At 27.3% G+C, this 14910-nt stretch overlaps 1 protein-coding gene across 1 annotated transcript in view; it reads left to right on the top strand.

Annotated features, from left to right (window-relative positions):
• The window catches only part of LOC111639141 (nose resistant to fluoxetine protein 6-like), a 47449-nt gene that overhangs the window by 24787 nt on the left and 7752 nt on the right, over positions 1-14910 (top strand). Inside the window, exons 9-11 of the mRNA XM_023384930.1 lie at positions 6186-6354; positions 6709-6794; positions 10185-10307. Coding sequence (XP_023240698.1) covers positions 6186-6354; positions 6709-6794; positions 10185-10307 — 378 coding nt within the window. The remainder of the gene's footprint in view (positions 1-6185; positions 6355-6708; positions 6795-10184; positions 10308-14910) is intronic.

Here is a 14910-nt window from a genome sequence, read left to right as displayed (position 1 = left end):
GAAGCATTACATTGTGTAAATTAAATGAATTAAATTATATTTTAAAAACTTGAACACAATTAGAGTTAAATAATTAACGAACAAAAAGTATGCTACAGTGAAATTCGATCAGTGTTTATGACATGAATGGCGAAAGTGTAAACTATGACCAGGAGAATGTCATCCACAATCCCATTCATACGTCATACACACCGATCAAATTTCCCTGCAACATATTGTACAGTACTTATTAAATAATAAAATTGTCATATATACTATATAATTTGTTACATTTAGTTGTTATACAATAGGAAAATGTGATAAGTTATAAAAGTTTGTGTTGAAAAATACAATTAGAAATGTTAAACCAGCTTGAATTAAGGAAAATCTATCATTCAATTCTGACAATATATACACACTTTAATAGAAATATGGGGTGGAAATTGCTGTCAACGTGCATAATTTGTCAAGACATTTGATATAATAAAGAAGTACTTGGTCAATACACCCTTTATTGGCGTTAATTATTTATAGAATATTATTATTATTCATATTATTCAAAGATATTAAAATTTAATACGTAACTATATCGAAGATAGAAGAAAGAAATATAATAAATTTATAAAATATATTAACTTTGAAGAATATTCTTTAAAACGATATTAGTAATTTCAAGAGATTTCTTTGCTATCATAACGAAAGAAATGCAGCAAATATAACTAATTTATATAGAAAATTAGCAATTCTAAAGAGAATTGTTTGAAAGAATTCATCATAAATTGATTTAATTATAATAAAATAATTATGTTTTGTATATTAACCTGTAAAGTAACTCTTTCTATTCACATTGTATTCTCTATATTTTTCACAATTGTAACATTGTTCAAGTTCTGTTAAACTCTGTAACCTTCCCTTCTATAGAGATCTACCCTAATTATTAAATAAAATATTATATTTTTATTATACTCAATTATTCTATTAAAAATGGAAAAATAATTAAACTTTAATTCCACTAAATATTTATTAATTCTACTCGACCAATATAATAAAGAATTAAAATGCCTCCATTTTAACTTTTCATAACTTAAGTATAAAAGTAAAATTTTATTCGATTTCATAAGTGAAACAATCAGTAATTTAGAACACGTATATATGCTGTAACAGGACATACGTGCTGTCAATAAATTACGTAAAGCATATGTGAGTGAATAGTTATACAGGTAATACGATTAGTCATAAAGAGGTGTGGTGTTTAAAAAATGTTACATAATGCTAGAGTCTCAACCCTTGGGTAAAAAAATAATTCAGTTCTCTTTCTGAAGTGTTGCTTAGCGAACTGTACAGTTTATGTCACTCTATTGTACATTACACGTGTAATTAATGAAATAATATAACGCTCATTGCCCATTATTCCTTACTACAATTAAAGATATTGATCGTGGATATTGTTACATAATTTTGGGAGTGAATATGTGCATTACAGAGTGTGTATCACTCCCCTGTAACGCTGCGTAACTATATCGTACCGTAGCCTGCATATTGATCTATAAATAATTTATTATTCCAGTAATTTGCAAAGTTCATTTCCTTAAATGTAAAATGTATGTTTCATTAATCAAAGAGTAATTAAATTAAATATAACGTCAATAATTGTTTTATCCTGAACAAAATTACTGATTTTATCTCTTATGTACAGTACATTGTATAATTACATTTTATGTTATACCAGTAATGTAAATTCTATTATACATTAATGACATGCAACAAGACAGAATAATTGTTCAATATTTTATCATAATACTGATAAAAATTCTAAAAATAGTGCTAGATTTTCAAATAAGCAAAATTTTCGATTCAAAATCAAGTACTAAAGTCAAAATTTATCGTATTTATTACATTCTTTTAGCTTATTGCAGTAATAAAAATAATGTTTTTTTAATTAATCTAGATATCATTAATCCACTATTATTAGGTTTTTTTTTGCTGATGAGGAAGATTTTCAAGTAGCATAAAAACAATTCAGCTTTCTCATTTATTGAGATTTGATATTAAGAGAGTTCAACTTTCTTTTATTTATTTTTATTTAAATTAGGTTTAATTCCCGAATAACGCCAAACTGCCAAATATTTTACAGCGTAATCTTTTACTAAAAACTTAACATTGTGATTAAGAACAAATTTCCATACGTAAAAAGTTTTTAATCAACTTCTATATTGCATTTTAAAGGTACCATTTTTATACGATTTTAATTAATGAATTAGTAATAAAATTAGCGTTACCTCCTTAAATATTATTGTAATAAGCATTGATACACTGTCACGAGTGATTAATCTTGCTGTTTCCATGAATTTTAAGCAAGTAAATCTCGTTTTATAATCGAAATTATTATATTATATTATTCAAAACGTTTCCAACAATGTTCGAGTCGATATAATCACTAAACATGTGTAGTTGCTTTCTGGTTTTCTTCTTTCTTCATGTGTCTAACACCTTTCTAGAGGCCAATTTTCCATAAAAAGCCTTTCCTACTATGTGATAATGATGTTGCAGCTTTATTAATAAATTCAGTATATTTTTATTACAAAAAAATAATAAATTCATATTTTTCACTACGCTGAGAATGAAACGTTCTCTTATTTTTAATAAAAATTTAAATTGTTTCTATTTAATTCGTTATTTAGTCTTTCAGTTTAAAACTTTGTTATAAGATTTTCATTGTCAAATATTAAAATATAATTTTGTACAATGTGATTATAATCAAATAATTCATTTAGAAATGTGCATATTTATATTTAATGCACGCATATTTTGTAAGTTGGTGAATTTAAATATAATTTTTTTTATTTCCGGCATTGATAAATTATCTATTTAGTAACAACTGAAAGCGAAAACGCTGTCTTAATACAGCATACAAATTATGTTAGATATGTATCAAAAATATATTTGTATTTTAATTATTTTATGTGTATATAATATGTAAAATGTTTTTTCAATATTTTAGTCACATATCCTTTATACTGCATAATTTCTATGCTGCGTTAAAACAAGATTTTTCTCTTCCTTTATATACTGTATATATATATATATATACAGTATATAAATATATGACTGTATGTGCATATATATATGCACAAAAATAGGGAAAACTTTATATATTTTTTACTTTATATTCACAATTCCATACATTCACACAGTCATATATTCGCTACCGCTAAAGCTCGAAAGTCGTTAATGTGTACATTACCTAGCTAATAAGAAGATTAACTAAGGTGATCCGTTAAAGTTGTGAAAATTGTTCCATTTCTCAAATTACCTAGATAATGTGCAGAGTATCTAGGTAATCCGCACATTACCTACTAGGCACTCGGTAAAGTGAAAATAAGATCTTTGCCGCATATAAATGTACCACAAATAGGTGTGCTTGTCGCAAAAACCAATTGCTATGAAATTCAAAGTGTCACCAATCTTTAGACTGCACTAATAAGTAAGCACAATTGGTTAATGTTACCTATGGTGAGTAAAATTGCGGCTCGTCTCTGATTCCAGCAGAGAGAAGAAAGGAAACAGTGGGGACGCGCGTTCAAACCTAACCTATTCGAATAATTTGATTGGTAATAATTATGGTAATTTATTAGAATAGGTTAGGTTAGGTTAGAACGTGCGTCCCCACTGTTTCCTTTCTTCTCTTTGCTGGAATCGGAGACGAGCCGCCATTTTACTCACCATAGGTAACATAAACTGCACAATTATATCATGCAATCACCAGAAAAAGTATGATAACTTTATTATTTTTCGTCTCCGGTCCAAAAGTAGTGTATCGTTGAAGTCGTCTCGGTCCCCTCAGTTCAGATAGATACTGAAAGTCCCGAAATTCCATAGGTGGTTATCTATATCAGTGTTTTTCAACCTGTAGGTCGCGACCCCCAGGGGGATCGCAAAGCCTTCCGAGGGGTCGCGGGTAAAAGAAAAAGACAAGTGTTTGTAGGTCCTACACTACAATAAATAAAACTACAATTTCAGTCAGAAGGCTTTGCGTTTTTATTTTAAAGTAACAATTGGTTTTTCGATCGATATTTAGGTCTCAACAGAAAGAAAATTAAATACGTAGTTTTTAAAATCACTAATATAGTTTTAATATGGCCCTGGGGGGTCGCCAGAAGTTTTTTAACTTGTAAATGGGTCGCGTATTCAAGAAGGTAAAAAAAACAGATCTATATAATAATTTCCCTAATTGTATTAATATTTTAAATCGTTTGATTTTTTGTATGTTTTTTAATTGGTTGATGATTGATTCTATCAACTAATTTGTCGATTGTTTGATTGTATTAACTTGATTCTTTAGATATCGAAAATTAAATAAAGAACATTATGTTAATTTAAGCGTACAGAAACGTTGCTGTTGTTTCAGCACAGATCTTATTTTCACTTTACCAAGTGCCTAGTAGGTAATTTGCAGATTACCTAAATAATCTGCATATTACCTAGGTAATTTGAGAAATAGAACAATTTTAGCAACTTTAACGGATTACCCTAGTTAATCTGCAGATTAGCTAGGTAATTTGAGAAATAGAACAATTTTAGCAACTTTAACGGATTACCCTAGTTAATCTGCAGATTAGCTAGGTAATGTACTGTACACATTAACGACTTTCGAGCTTTAGCGGTAACATATACACAAATACACAGTACACAGTATAGTGTATATACTGTGCATATATACTATAAACACTTATATACACTGTATAATCAAAGTATAAATATATTTTTGTTAAAACCGTAGAAATTGACAAGTGTAAAATGATTAAAATTATTTCTTTTTCATTGAGGATAAGATAATTTATTTTCGTAAACACTAATAAACTGTGTTTACGAATGAATCCAAAACAACAATCATTCCAACTGTATTCTCACGTGTTTATACTAGTTGGAAAGCAATGCAATTACCAGCAAATGTTAGTTTTTACAACAAAAATGTTCGCAATTTACATGGTTTTCAACAATATAAAAAGTATAATCATTAATAAATAGTTCTAAATACAAATTTATTTCGTGTATTGAAAGTACACCTGAAAGAAACAAGCTTACCAGATCAAGCTTATTGTAAGTAATGCACATTATTTCAAAATTCAATTAACTGAAAAGAAAGAACAAGTACTGATGACTTGGCTAAGAATAGCTCATGCAAAACTAATACACATAAGTACAATCAACCTGCTCTACTTGTAATACTTCTCGTAGTTCGACACATATTCCCTGTCACCAATGTACAGCCAAAGTATATCACTTTTACAACAAGAATTTCCAGATGATAATGCATCCCCGAACAAATTTCTTGGAGACAATAGTAAGTTTGAGTTAGTCTTTGCTTTTCTTCGCAGCCCTAATTTACACTTACAGAGTCTAGAATGTAGTGTGTCATGTAAATATTCCTTCAATCATTCATCAACATACCAGTAAATAAAAACTCAACCAAAAATCTAACCTGGCATGGTATTCTATGGCCTATTAAAGTTCCAGTAAATAGCGTTATTTATTCGAAAATAAAACTATTATTATTCTTATTCTCTCAAAGTTCAACATAAATTTTATTTTTTGAAAAACAAAACGAAACAATATTAGCTCATATTATCAACGTACTGTACCTCAGCAAAATTATTTATCTAACTCATGTTTTTACTTTATTAAAATACCAATAAATGGTGAGAAACTTTCACTATTGTATTGTTCTATATAGAGCAATACAAAGCAAAATTTATTACAATAAAAAATATATGTATTACGTATCCAATATATAATATTTCCGTGTATTAAATAAATGCAAATCCAGAATCGAAACCCGGAAATAATTTAAATACAATAAGGAAAAAGTAGTGTAACTTGAAAAGTATTCCTTCAAATTCAATTATTTTTCTAGATTAAATTCTAAGCATTTTCTATAATAATAGAAATAATTCAAATAAATTTCCACGAAACGCTTATTACAGGAGATGATCAAGAAAGTCTTCATTCAAACTTGATTTAAATTCATATAGCGTAAAGACTAATACATTATCATATAAATAACTTTACTACGCCATAAAATTTTTTCAATGCTGTTTATTCGGGATTGTTTTAACAATAAAACGTGCATCAAATTATCATGGAAAATTAATTTTTATGTGTAATTTTTAACCTAAAATTTGAATTTAAATCATTTTTTTTTTCAGAATAATTCCAACTTATTTATTTCTGATGGCTTGCATTATCGTTCTTCCAAACGCGGGATCTGGTCCTCTCTGGAATCAAACTGTCAAGAAAGACGCACAACTTTGCAGAGAACATTGGTGGAAAAATTTACTTTTTATAAACAATTTCATTGTCAGTGCTAATAATATGGTAATTTGTTTTTTAATTTAAAAAAATGATTAAGTTGAAATCATATCTAGACCAGCGGCGCGTTATCTTATGAGCAAAAAGAAACCCTCTGTTAGTGGGTGCATTAGAAAATTGCCTGATGCACCCACTAACAGGGGGCCCCTAAAACAATCTTTTATAAGAAAATATTTCCCAAAAAATTCCCCCGAAAAAAAATGTCTGAAATCAACACTAGATATGACGACCCCTAATTCAAATTCTTCGTGCTCCACGTGCCACTGATCTAAATAATGCTTTAAACATGCAATTTTCTATTAAATTTATATTGTTATATTAGAAATTTTATGATAAATTTGATGAAATTCCTTAATATAGTGCCTCCACAACAGTTGGTATGTGGCTAACGATATACAATTATACAGTTTCGCATTGATAATCCTTTCTCTTCTGATAGTCTGGAGGTAAGATTAAATGTATATTATTCTTATAATTATAATTTTAAATCAAGTAACGCGTATAAATATTACAGTATGAACCAGGATTTTAAAATACCTTGAAAGTTGAACAAATTTGCATTTAAAAGTTATTAATTTTGTAGGGTCATCTAACTCGAATCATCAATGACCCTAAGGTAAAGTAATAAGGACAAGTTTGAAAATGTGTATTTCTTGAATCAAGATTCGAGTTTTTTGCATATCCGCATTGCGTGCAGGATTTTGTTTATCCTTCACATTTTTATAATCTTAAAACATCTTCAAATTTTTCTTGTATTTTATGCTTTTTATAAAGAACAGTCATCCTTGAATCAAGCTCAATGACAACGTTTTTACGCTCTACCATTAATTAAGAATTCGTGGTAGAATTTTCATATTTTAATTGAGCCTTTTTTCCGTGCTCATCGTGACTAGGCCCACAATGGAGCGGCCAGTTGGGCAGGGGATAGACCATCCCGAAAACTTCCCGAAATTTCTCGCCCGGATTTGATTCCAAATTCCCCAAAGGAGTAGATTAAGGCCTTAATCGCCTCGTCTATCCGGTTGGAAAACGTATAATTTTATTAACATTTACAATAAATTTTTTTAAATGTATTAAAATACTTGAAAACTAATAAAGAATTTTAATATTTTCCTATTATTATCCATACAAGTACAAGTATAGTACTAGCCTAGGGGTATTGCCGCAATACCTTTAATCTAGTACGTGTATAAAGAATGAAATAATTTAAATGAAAGTCATGCAATAGTATTTTATGACTTTGATTTATGTTATCCTGTAAGTAATTATTTATAAAAATCAAAATGCTTTCTGGAATATAATTCATATATTTTAAAATTTGTCCTTGAAGTTTTTTTTTTGTTTTATAACTGTTTTTTGCAAAGATCCTTAAAGAGAAAACTGATCAATTTGCCCTCACTTCCGCTAAATTTCGTGTATTGATCAATCAAGGTCTCCTTCATTTGTAAATACTAATTAAAGGACAAAAGTGTAAACAATATGCGGATATATCGGTTCTGAAATTCAACAATCAAAACAATTAAAAAAATTATTTAATTGAAACGAGTTTTCAATCTAATTTCACAGAAAATTGTTCAAGTTTTTATTTCATTTAGAAACTATAATAAAATTATTTAATGGGATTTATCGCAATTAATTGATTAGAAATTTAAGTATAAAATCAAAATTTCTTTTTATATAATAAATTTGCAGGTATTTGAGGAATAAACAAGAAATTTGATTTTATCTATTTTGAAGAAAATTCGAAATTGCGTAAAGTCCAAGTAATTTAGAAATTGCGTGCTTTGATTGTAAAAATTGGAAAAAAATGGGAAATTTTATATTTTATAGTTGACTTACAAGTTATATACAGTATATATATATTTTCTCTTCTACGTAGGCCAATTCGGGAATAATATGTAATCTTAGCATGAATTGTCATTGTTAATGATAGATTTTGTTTTTTATATAAACAGAAATTTCAAGGTTAGATATCATTCAATAAAATTTATCAACTATCAAAAATTTCTAGTTAATTCTTATTTTTCTATTTCCACAATTTTACTTGATGTAATGATAATGCATATATTTACTTTTTCTTCTTAAATCAATAAATTTTTTTCTCTTTCTTCTTCCTTATCCGAAAGTATCTCGGGTCGAACCATAGACTACAAACTTTCATTTCTTCCTATCATTTTATTATTCTTCACAATAAACCTAATTTTCACTTGGCATATTCATATTTTTCTCTCTCATATCCTCCAGCATCTAATCCATCTCCTCTTTCATGGTCTAATTCTCTTGTAACTAAGATTATTTAACAATAACTGTGTGTTTACCTTTGAACTTTTAACGTACTCAGCTATCTAAATTTCGTATTAAGTTTCTCCATCTTCATTCCTTACCTCACCCTATTTTGTTTTCGTTTTCTTCAAAAATTTTACTCCTGTGGCTTCTCACCTTTTCATTATGGTTCAAGTCTTTTCATGTTACCATGTATAGTAGTCTTGCTTGCATTTTCTTGAAAAATTGAACATTACTTATATAATATCCTTAACAGTCCGGTCGAACCCGTTTGCTTGCTGTCTCGTACCATCAATTTCTTTATCAAATTCATAACTTTTTATTTCTCTTTCTAACTATCTGAAGCTCTGAAATGGATTTCTTTCGGGAATTTTTCCTCTCCTCATGTTTCCTCTTATACATTTATCATTTATCTTCTAAATGTGATACAAAATACAGTCAAACCTCTATACAGTGACCATTGACAGGAACATAAAAAAATGGCTGTTTTTCGGAGGTGGTCGTTCTTTGGAAGTTATTTTGTATGCGTTTCAAACAGACTGGTGGCCGTTATTTGAGATTCGACTTTATGTGATATTTTTGGCACTTTTATACCCAAATTCCTTTCTAACAGGCAGTACTTATATTTAAAACTGTATAAAAAGACAAAGCAAATAATATTCCAAATTTAGACGTAATGGTAAATTTATCTAAAAAAGTTTCAATTAGAGAATTTATAAAAATTCTAAGAAACAAAACAGAAACACAAAAATTGAAAAATAAATTCTTAGTGCTCGACCTTTAATTCACGTTCGCATTCCACCTTAACATTAAAATGGCTGCTTCAAAGCAATGACGTCACACATCTAGTTAGAGGAACACTTTAGATAATAGCGACATCTCGTAGCAAGAAATTAAAGTAATATCGATTTTTTTATTTTAAATTATAATACAGTCAAACCGCTAAATAACAGCAATTTTTTATGTTTCCGTCAGTGACAGTTGCCAGAGATTTAATTATAACATTAATTATTTTAACATTGTTTTCATTTTCATCATACTGAAAAATTAGAGGGGAAATTATGTAAATTTATTATAATTATATTTAAAGTTTATGCTTGTATATATTTTTATTCCCCCCTCTTAATTAAGATATTTGACATAAACTTTTTTGTAAATATTTCATTATACGTATACACAATATATTAAGTTGTATTGTGTGAATATAATCGAAAACGGCGTTTTTAAAGCATAAAATTTATTAAATATTGCTTGTAATTTGAATTCTAATAATATTTAATATAAATTTGAAATTTAATGTATATATTAATTGCAATTTTTTAATTTTTAATTCAATATTTAATTTTATCTTTGTGATAAAAATACAGTCGAACCTTTAAATTAGTGGCCATCGATGGGAATATAAAACATGGAGGCTCGACTGTATTTTTCATGTATCTTATAAAATATGACTTATAAAAATATTTGAATTAATTAATTATAGATAAATGCGTTGTATATAAATTAAAATTCATAATTTATTTTAAATTTACTTTTATTTTTTATGTATTTAGAGCCAAACATTGGGCGATATTAACAGGAGTTGTCATATCTTTGGCTGGAATGATCTCTGTTGGATTTATTACTTATTTTAATGATTATAATGCTACTCTTCTGTTGTCAAATTTCGATTTTACGTAAGTACAATTTTAATTATTATTATTTTTAAACAAAATAACAACACATGAAATTTGTTCGGACAATTATGCAATATGAAATCTTTCAATGAGAATCTGCCTTTAAGACAACGATTTAAGGATTTGATAAGGTTTAATACTTTCCCTGACTTGCTTGTATAGTAGGGCCTAATTATATTCATAAATATATGAATCTATGGGGACACTGGTTAAGGAGGACAGAGGAAGTTGATTTGGCCGAAATTTTACACAAAAAATACAGATGCCGTTAGTTTTTTATCACTGATAATTTGTGAATCCTTTTGCTTTCTCTGCCTGAATTTGTTTGATTTTTCCCGAATTTAAAGGGCAGTTGCTTTTCAGATTCATAGTCTATGCCCATGTATCATAACATTCTTGAGATTTTTATGCATATCTTTATTCGAAAACTGAATAATAGCATTCTTGCTAATCCGGCTTCTCAATTATTCAGCATACTTATTATAGTATGTTTATTTCTTATTCGTGTTTTTAAAAATACATACAGTAGATATGCAACATAAAATTTAATATAGTAATTGTATACGTAATTCTTTATCACTGTACTGTACATAATTTCGCAATAACAAAAACAGTACAGTAAAGAATCAAACAGAAGAGCAACAGATCACGTCATTCATTGACTTTAGGGAGGATTTACACTTAGACACTCTCGCTAATATGGCAACTCTGTGCGTGAAATGACCGAATTAGCAAGAGTGTAGTGCAAATTGATCGTTATTGTGAAGGTCTTATCTCCTTCGAGATTTAAATTCGAATTCGTTCTGATACTCGTAATTTTTCTTGGATTATTCGGTTTATCATTCCTCATCCATGAAAACTATTGATGTATTATAAGTTTAGCCGGCTCGTAATGGATGGAATTGAAACCGTCTGTATATCTGTTATTATGCTAGGGTTAAACGGAAAATTATATTAGGCTTTGTACTCAATTTTAGTGAATTTTGTTTGAATTTTTACTTTTCCGGCTGTTATAACAGAGGGAAAGTATGACGATCAGGCAAAAAATGACCCCCTCCCAAGATTTCTACATTTTTGGACTTAGAAAACCTTGAAAAGCCGAGAAATGCAAACAAATTTGGGGGTAATTTTTGTATGTATAGATGTTAGTGTTGGGCACAATTTTTTCACCTTCTTTGAAGCTTAATAACTTCTGTGCTTTAGTCGAAAATTTCTGAAATTTTGCAGGGAGGTTTGTGTATTGGGTGGATTGATGCATTTAAATTCTGATAGTTAAAGGTCGAGGGGATGAGGAGATAAAGGGGGTCGTGTGTATCTCCAGTAGGGTCGGACTTAATGACGATTTTACTCGTTATTAGCATTTACAATTTTTTTTTTATAAAACTCATCCTTACCCTCAAAATTAAGCTTTTTGCTATTTTATAATATTTAAAAATATAAAAAGTTTTTTTATAATAAAATATGATAACAGATGACGCACCACCAAAATTTTAAACGTTGCCAGGAAAGTTGAGAAACTCGCTATTGGTTTAATTTTTCTTTCGATGTATGCTCTCGCCATCTATTATCAACAATTTGCATTTCGCCAATTAATTTTCGGCCTATTTATCCTATATGAACATACAAAGCTTAATTATCTAATTCTTACCAATACGCATTGCATATTATAAATTATATTGATTTAAAATTTGTTTAAATTAATGTCATAATGTTTTTATTTAGATTAATTTGAGGAAAAATCTTTTATAAATGTTAGTATAAACAATAAAATTTATAGATAAAGATATAAACATTTTATAAATAAAATGATTAAAAAATTATAAATATTAATTAATAATTATTTTGAAATAATTGCAAGAAGTTCTTTTTCGTTGCAACAATAAAAAATATTTGTAAAAATGCATTTTTTTGATTGCATATAACAAATTTCGCATTTAATTAAATGTGATGCAAAAGGATTAAAAAAACATGACAAAAGCCTTTATAAGAAAACTAAAAGTCTTTGTAACTGATATGTCAACTCACTAGAAAAATGAAGAACAAACAATAAAATTAAAATAAACCCACGTCAAAAAGTTATAGCACCAATTAAGATATTGGCCAGGGATGCTCTTTAGCTTTATCAGTATTCAAGTTACATTGTTTAAGGTGAGGTTTTTGGGAACTTCATAAAAATATGGAAATAATTGAAAAATTCAGTTAAAATTAAACAGGAGGAACCGAGGGATACAAAATACTAAATCTACTATATTGAGTTGCTCAATAAGCTACATTATGGATGAAAATAATGTGTTTTTTAAACTTCCACTTTTAAAAATCCTTCACACTTACCTGCATTGTTCGTAGACTATTCTTACTCTTAGAGACTATTCGTTCTATTATTTTACAAACCTGATTAATTGTAATTGTTTTAAATTTTATATAATATATTCTTACGTATAATTGATTGTTAATTTATGTTAGCAATCAATTTTGCATAAGAATATATTATAGAAAATGACATAAATAACAATTAATCAGGTTATTATACAACAGCAAAACTGTTTATAGATCCTGCTTAATTATCTTTTAGATCTTCTATTTCTGTTCTTTGAAGTTTATTAATTTAAATTTCAAATCAGGAAAATTTTAAATAGAAATAAATGAAGTATTTTATGAATCAAATAATTGTAGATCACAAATTATATCTGATTCTAGAATATTGAAATATTATTTTATATTCAATACATAAAAGTGTCTTGTAGTTCATAGTGTACAATTTAATTTTTTGAAGATTTTAATATGGATATTTTTACTTTAAGAATCTTTTTCTCATGAAAATGAGAGAGAAAATTGTACAAAACTCCAAAAATTCAATAAATAAAAAGGGTGAAAGAAGCCAAAGACTGGACAAAAAGTCCCTATTATATCTCTGAATATTTTTACTGATTTTCTAATTTGTACGATGAAATGTTCTACTGATTAATACTTCCAATCCTCTGCAACTTACGTAGAATTCTGTATAGTTCCCTAATCTTAAAATAAGATTACAGAACTGTACTGATTAATTTTTATCGTGATAATATCTACTTTTCATGAAAAATAGTATTTATTTGGATGACATTTTGCACACATTAATTACTATAGTTGCTACTAAATATCATAGATCAAATGTTTTTCTGGAAAAACTAAGGGAGTTTACAAGCAAATACTATATATCCTTTGCTTGTAAAACAAGCAAGTCAAAACAGTATATAATTTTCTGTATATTATAATTACACTATACTGTAAATGTACTATCTATTAAACTTAATGTTTAATGTATCTACATCAAGAAGTATAAAAAAAACTAATTCAACAATTCAGTTTGTCATTTCTACTTATAATTATATTCATCAAACCAGCTTCAAATGAATTTATTTAAGAACAGTACAATAAAATGAGATTAATATGTAATAAAATAACAAAATAACTAATGGAGTGTCTCAAATTACTTTTGGTTTAGTTGAATTTTGAATCATAAACTGTTCAACATTAAAATTTCCCATCATTAATAGTCTCAGCAAATATTAAAGCTGTAGTCAAGCATTCTAAATACTTGTTACATAAGGAAATATACAGGTTCTGCATCAGCAATACAAGTAAACAATTAAATCTGAGTGTTTTTATATGTCTTCTCCTTAAACTTTCTAGTTAATGTTAAAATGCAATAAATCTAATTTAAATTTATAAATTAATAACTTGTAAAATGTTTATATGATATTCGAATTACTTAAACTAAATGAAATAAAATTGTTTTAATGTCATCAAGACTGTATTATTCCATGACCGTAGACGAATTCAATTAACCTTGATTCCTATCGCTTCTTGGCATCGAAATGCAATGTAAGAGCTGGCAATATAATAAATAACCTTGCTTCAATTAAATTTTATTTGTTTGTAAATGAAATTAAAGCTAAAATTAAAACGAAATTTTATAAAATAGTCATCAAAGTAGATCTATACTTTTCATAATATTAAATTGATTACAACAGGCTTATATCAATAACGAATTTAAATACAAAAATATAAATTCAAAAAATGTTTATTACATTTTATTTTACATGAATAAATTAATATATAGTCTGACATATATATACACTGTATATGAATTTAATTCAATTTAATGTAAAAATTAACAAAATTTATATAGTTATAAATAATATTTTATGAATTTTATAATAATTAAAATATGTAATATAGCAAAATTCCAAATTCAAATGTTAAAAATCAAAACGAAATTTAATTTTGTATGGCTCTTAAAGTACAAAATTTATCACTTAATAGACGTAAATTCGTTTTGTTCGGATAATGTTATATTATTACATCAATTTGACGTCATTCTTAGATTTTTTTTAAATGAAAAAGTTTGTTAATGACGTCAATTTGACGTAAAAGTATACACTATTTAGACAACAAGAATGCGCTTTAGATATTCATAAACTATTCATTCTCAATAAATTATAAAATTTCATTTGATCTTATGAAGAATAGAACATATTAATTAAATTATCAACAACCGTGAGGCAGATAAGAATAGAATAATTTAATGAAACAATATTTGATAATTTAAACTGCTAATCGA

Source organism: Centruroides sculpturatus, unplaced genomic scaffold (assembly GCF_000671375.1).
Source record: "Centruroides sculpturatus isolate CEXI.00-Female unplaced genomic scaffold, Cexi_2.0 scaffold1228, whole genome shotgun sequence".
In the NCBI taxonomy this organism is placed as follows: domain Eukaryota; kingdom Metazoa; phylum Arthropoda; class Arachnida; order Scorpiones; family Buthidae; genus Centruroides; species Centruroides sculpturatus.
The sequence above is the reverse complement of the archived record's forward strand: the minus strand, read 5'-3'. Positions and strand labels throughout refer to the sequence as shown.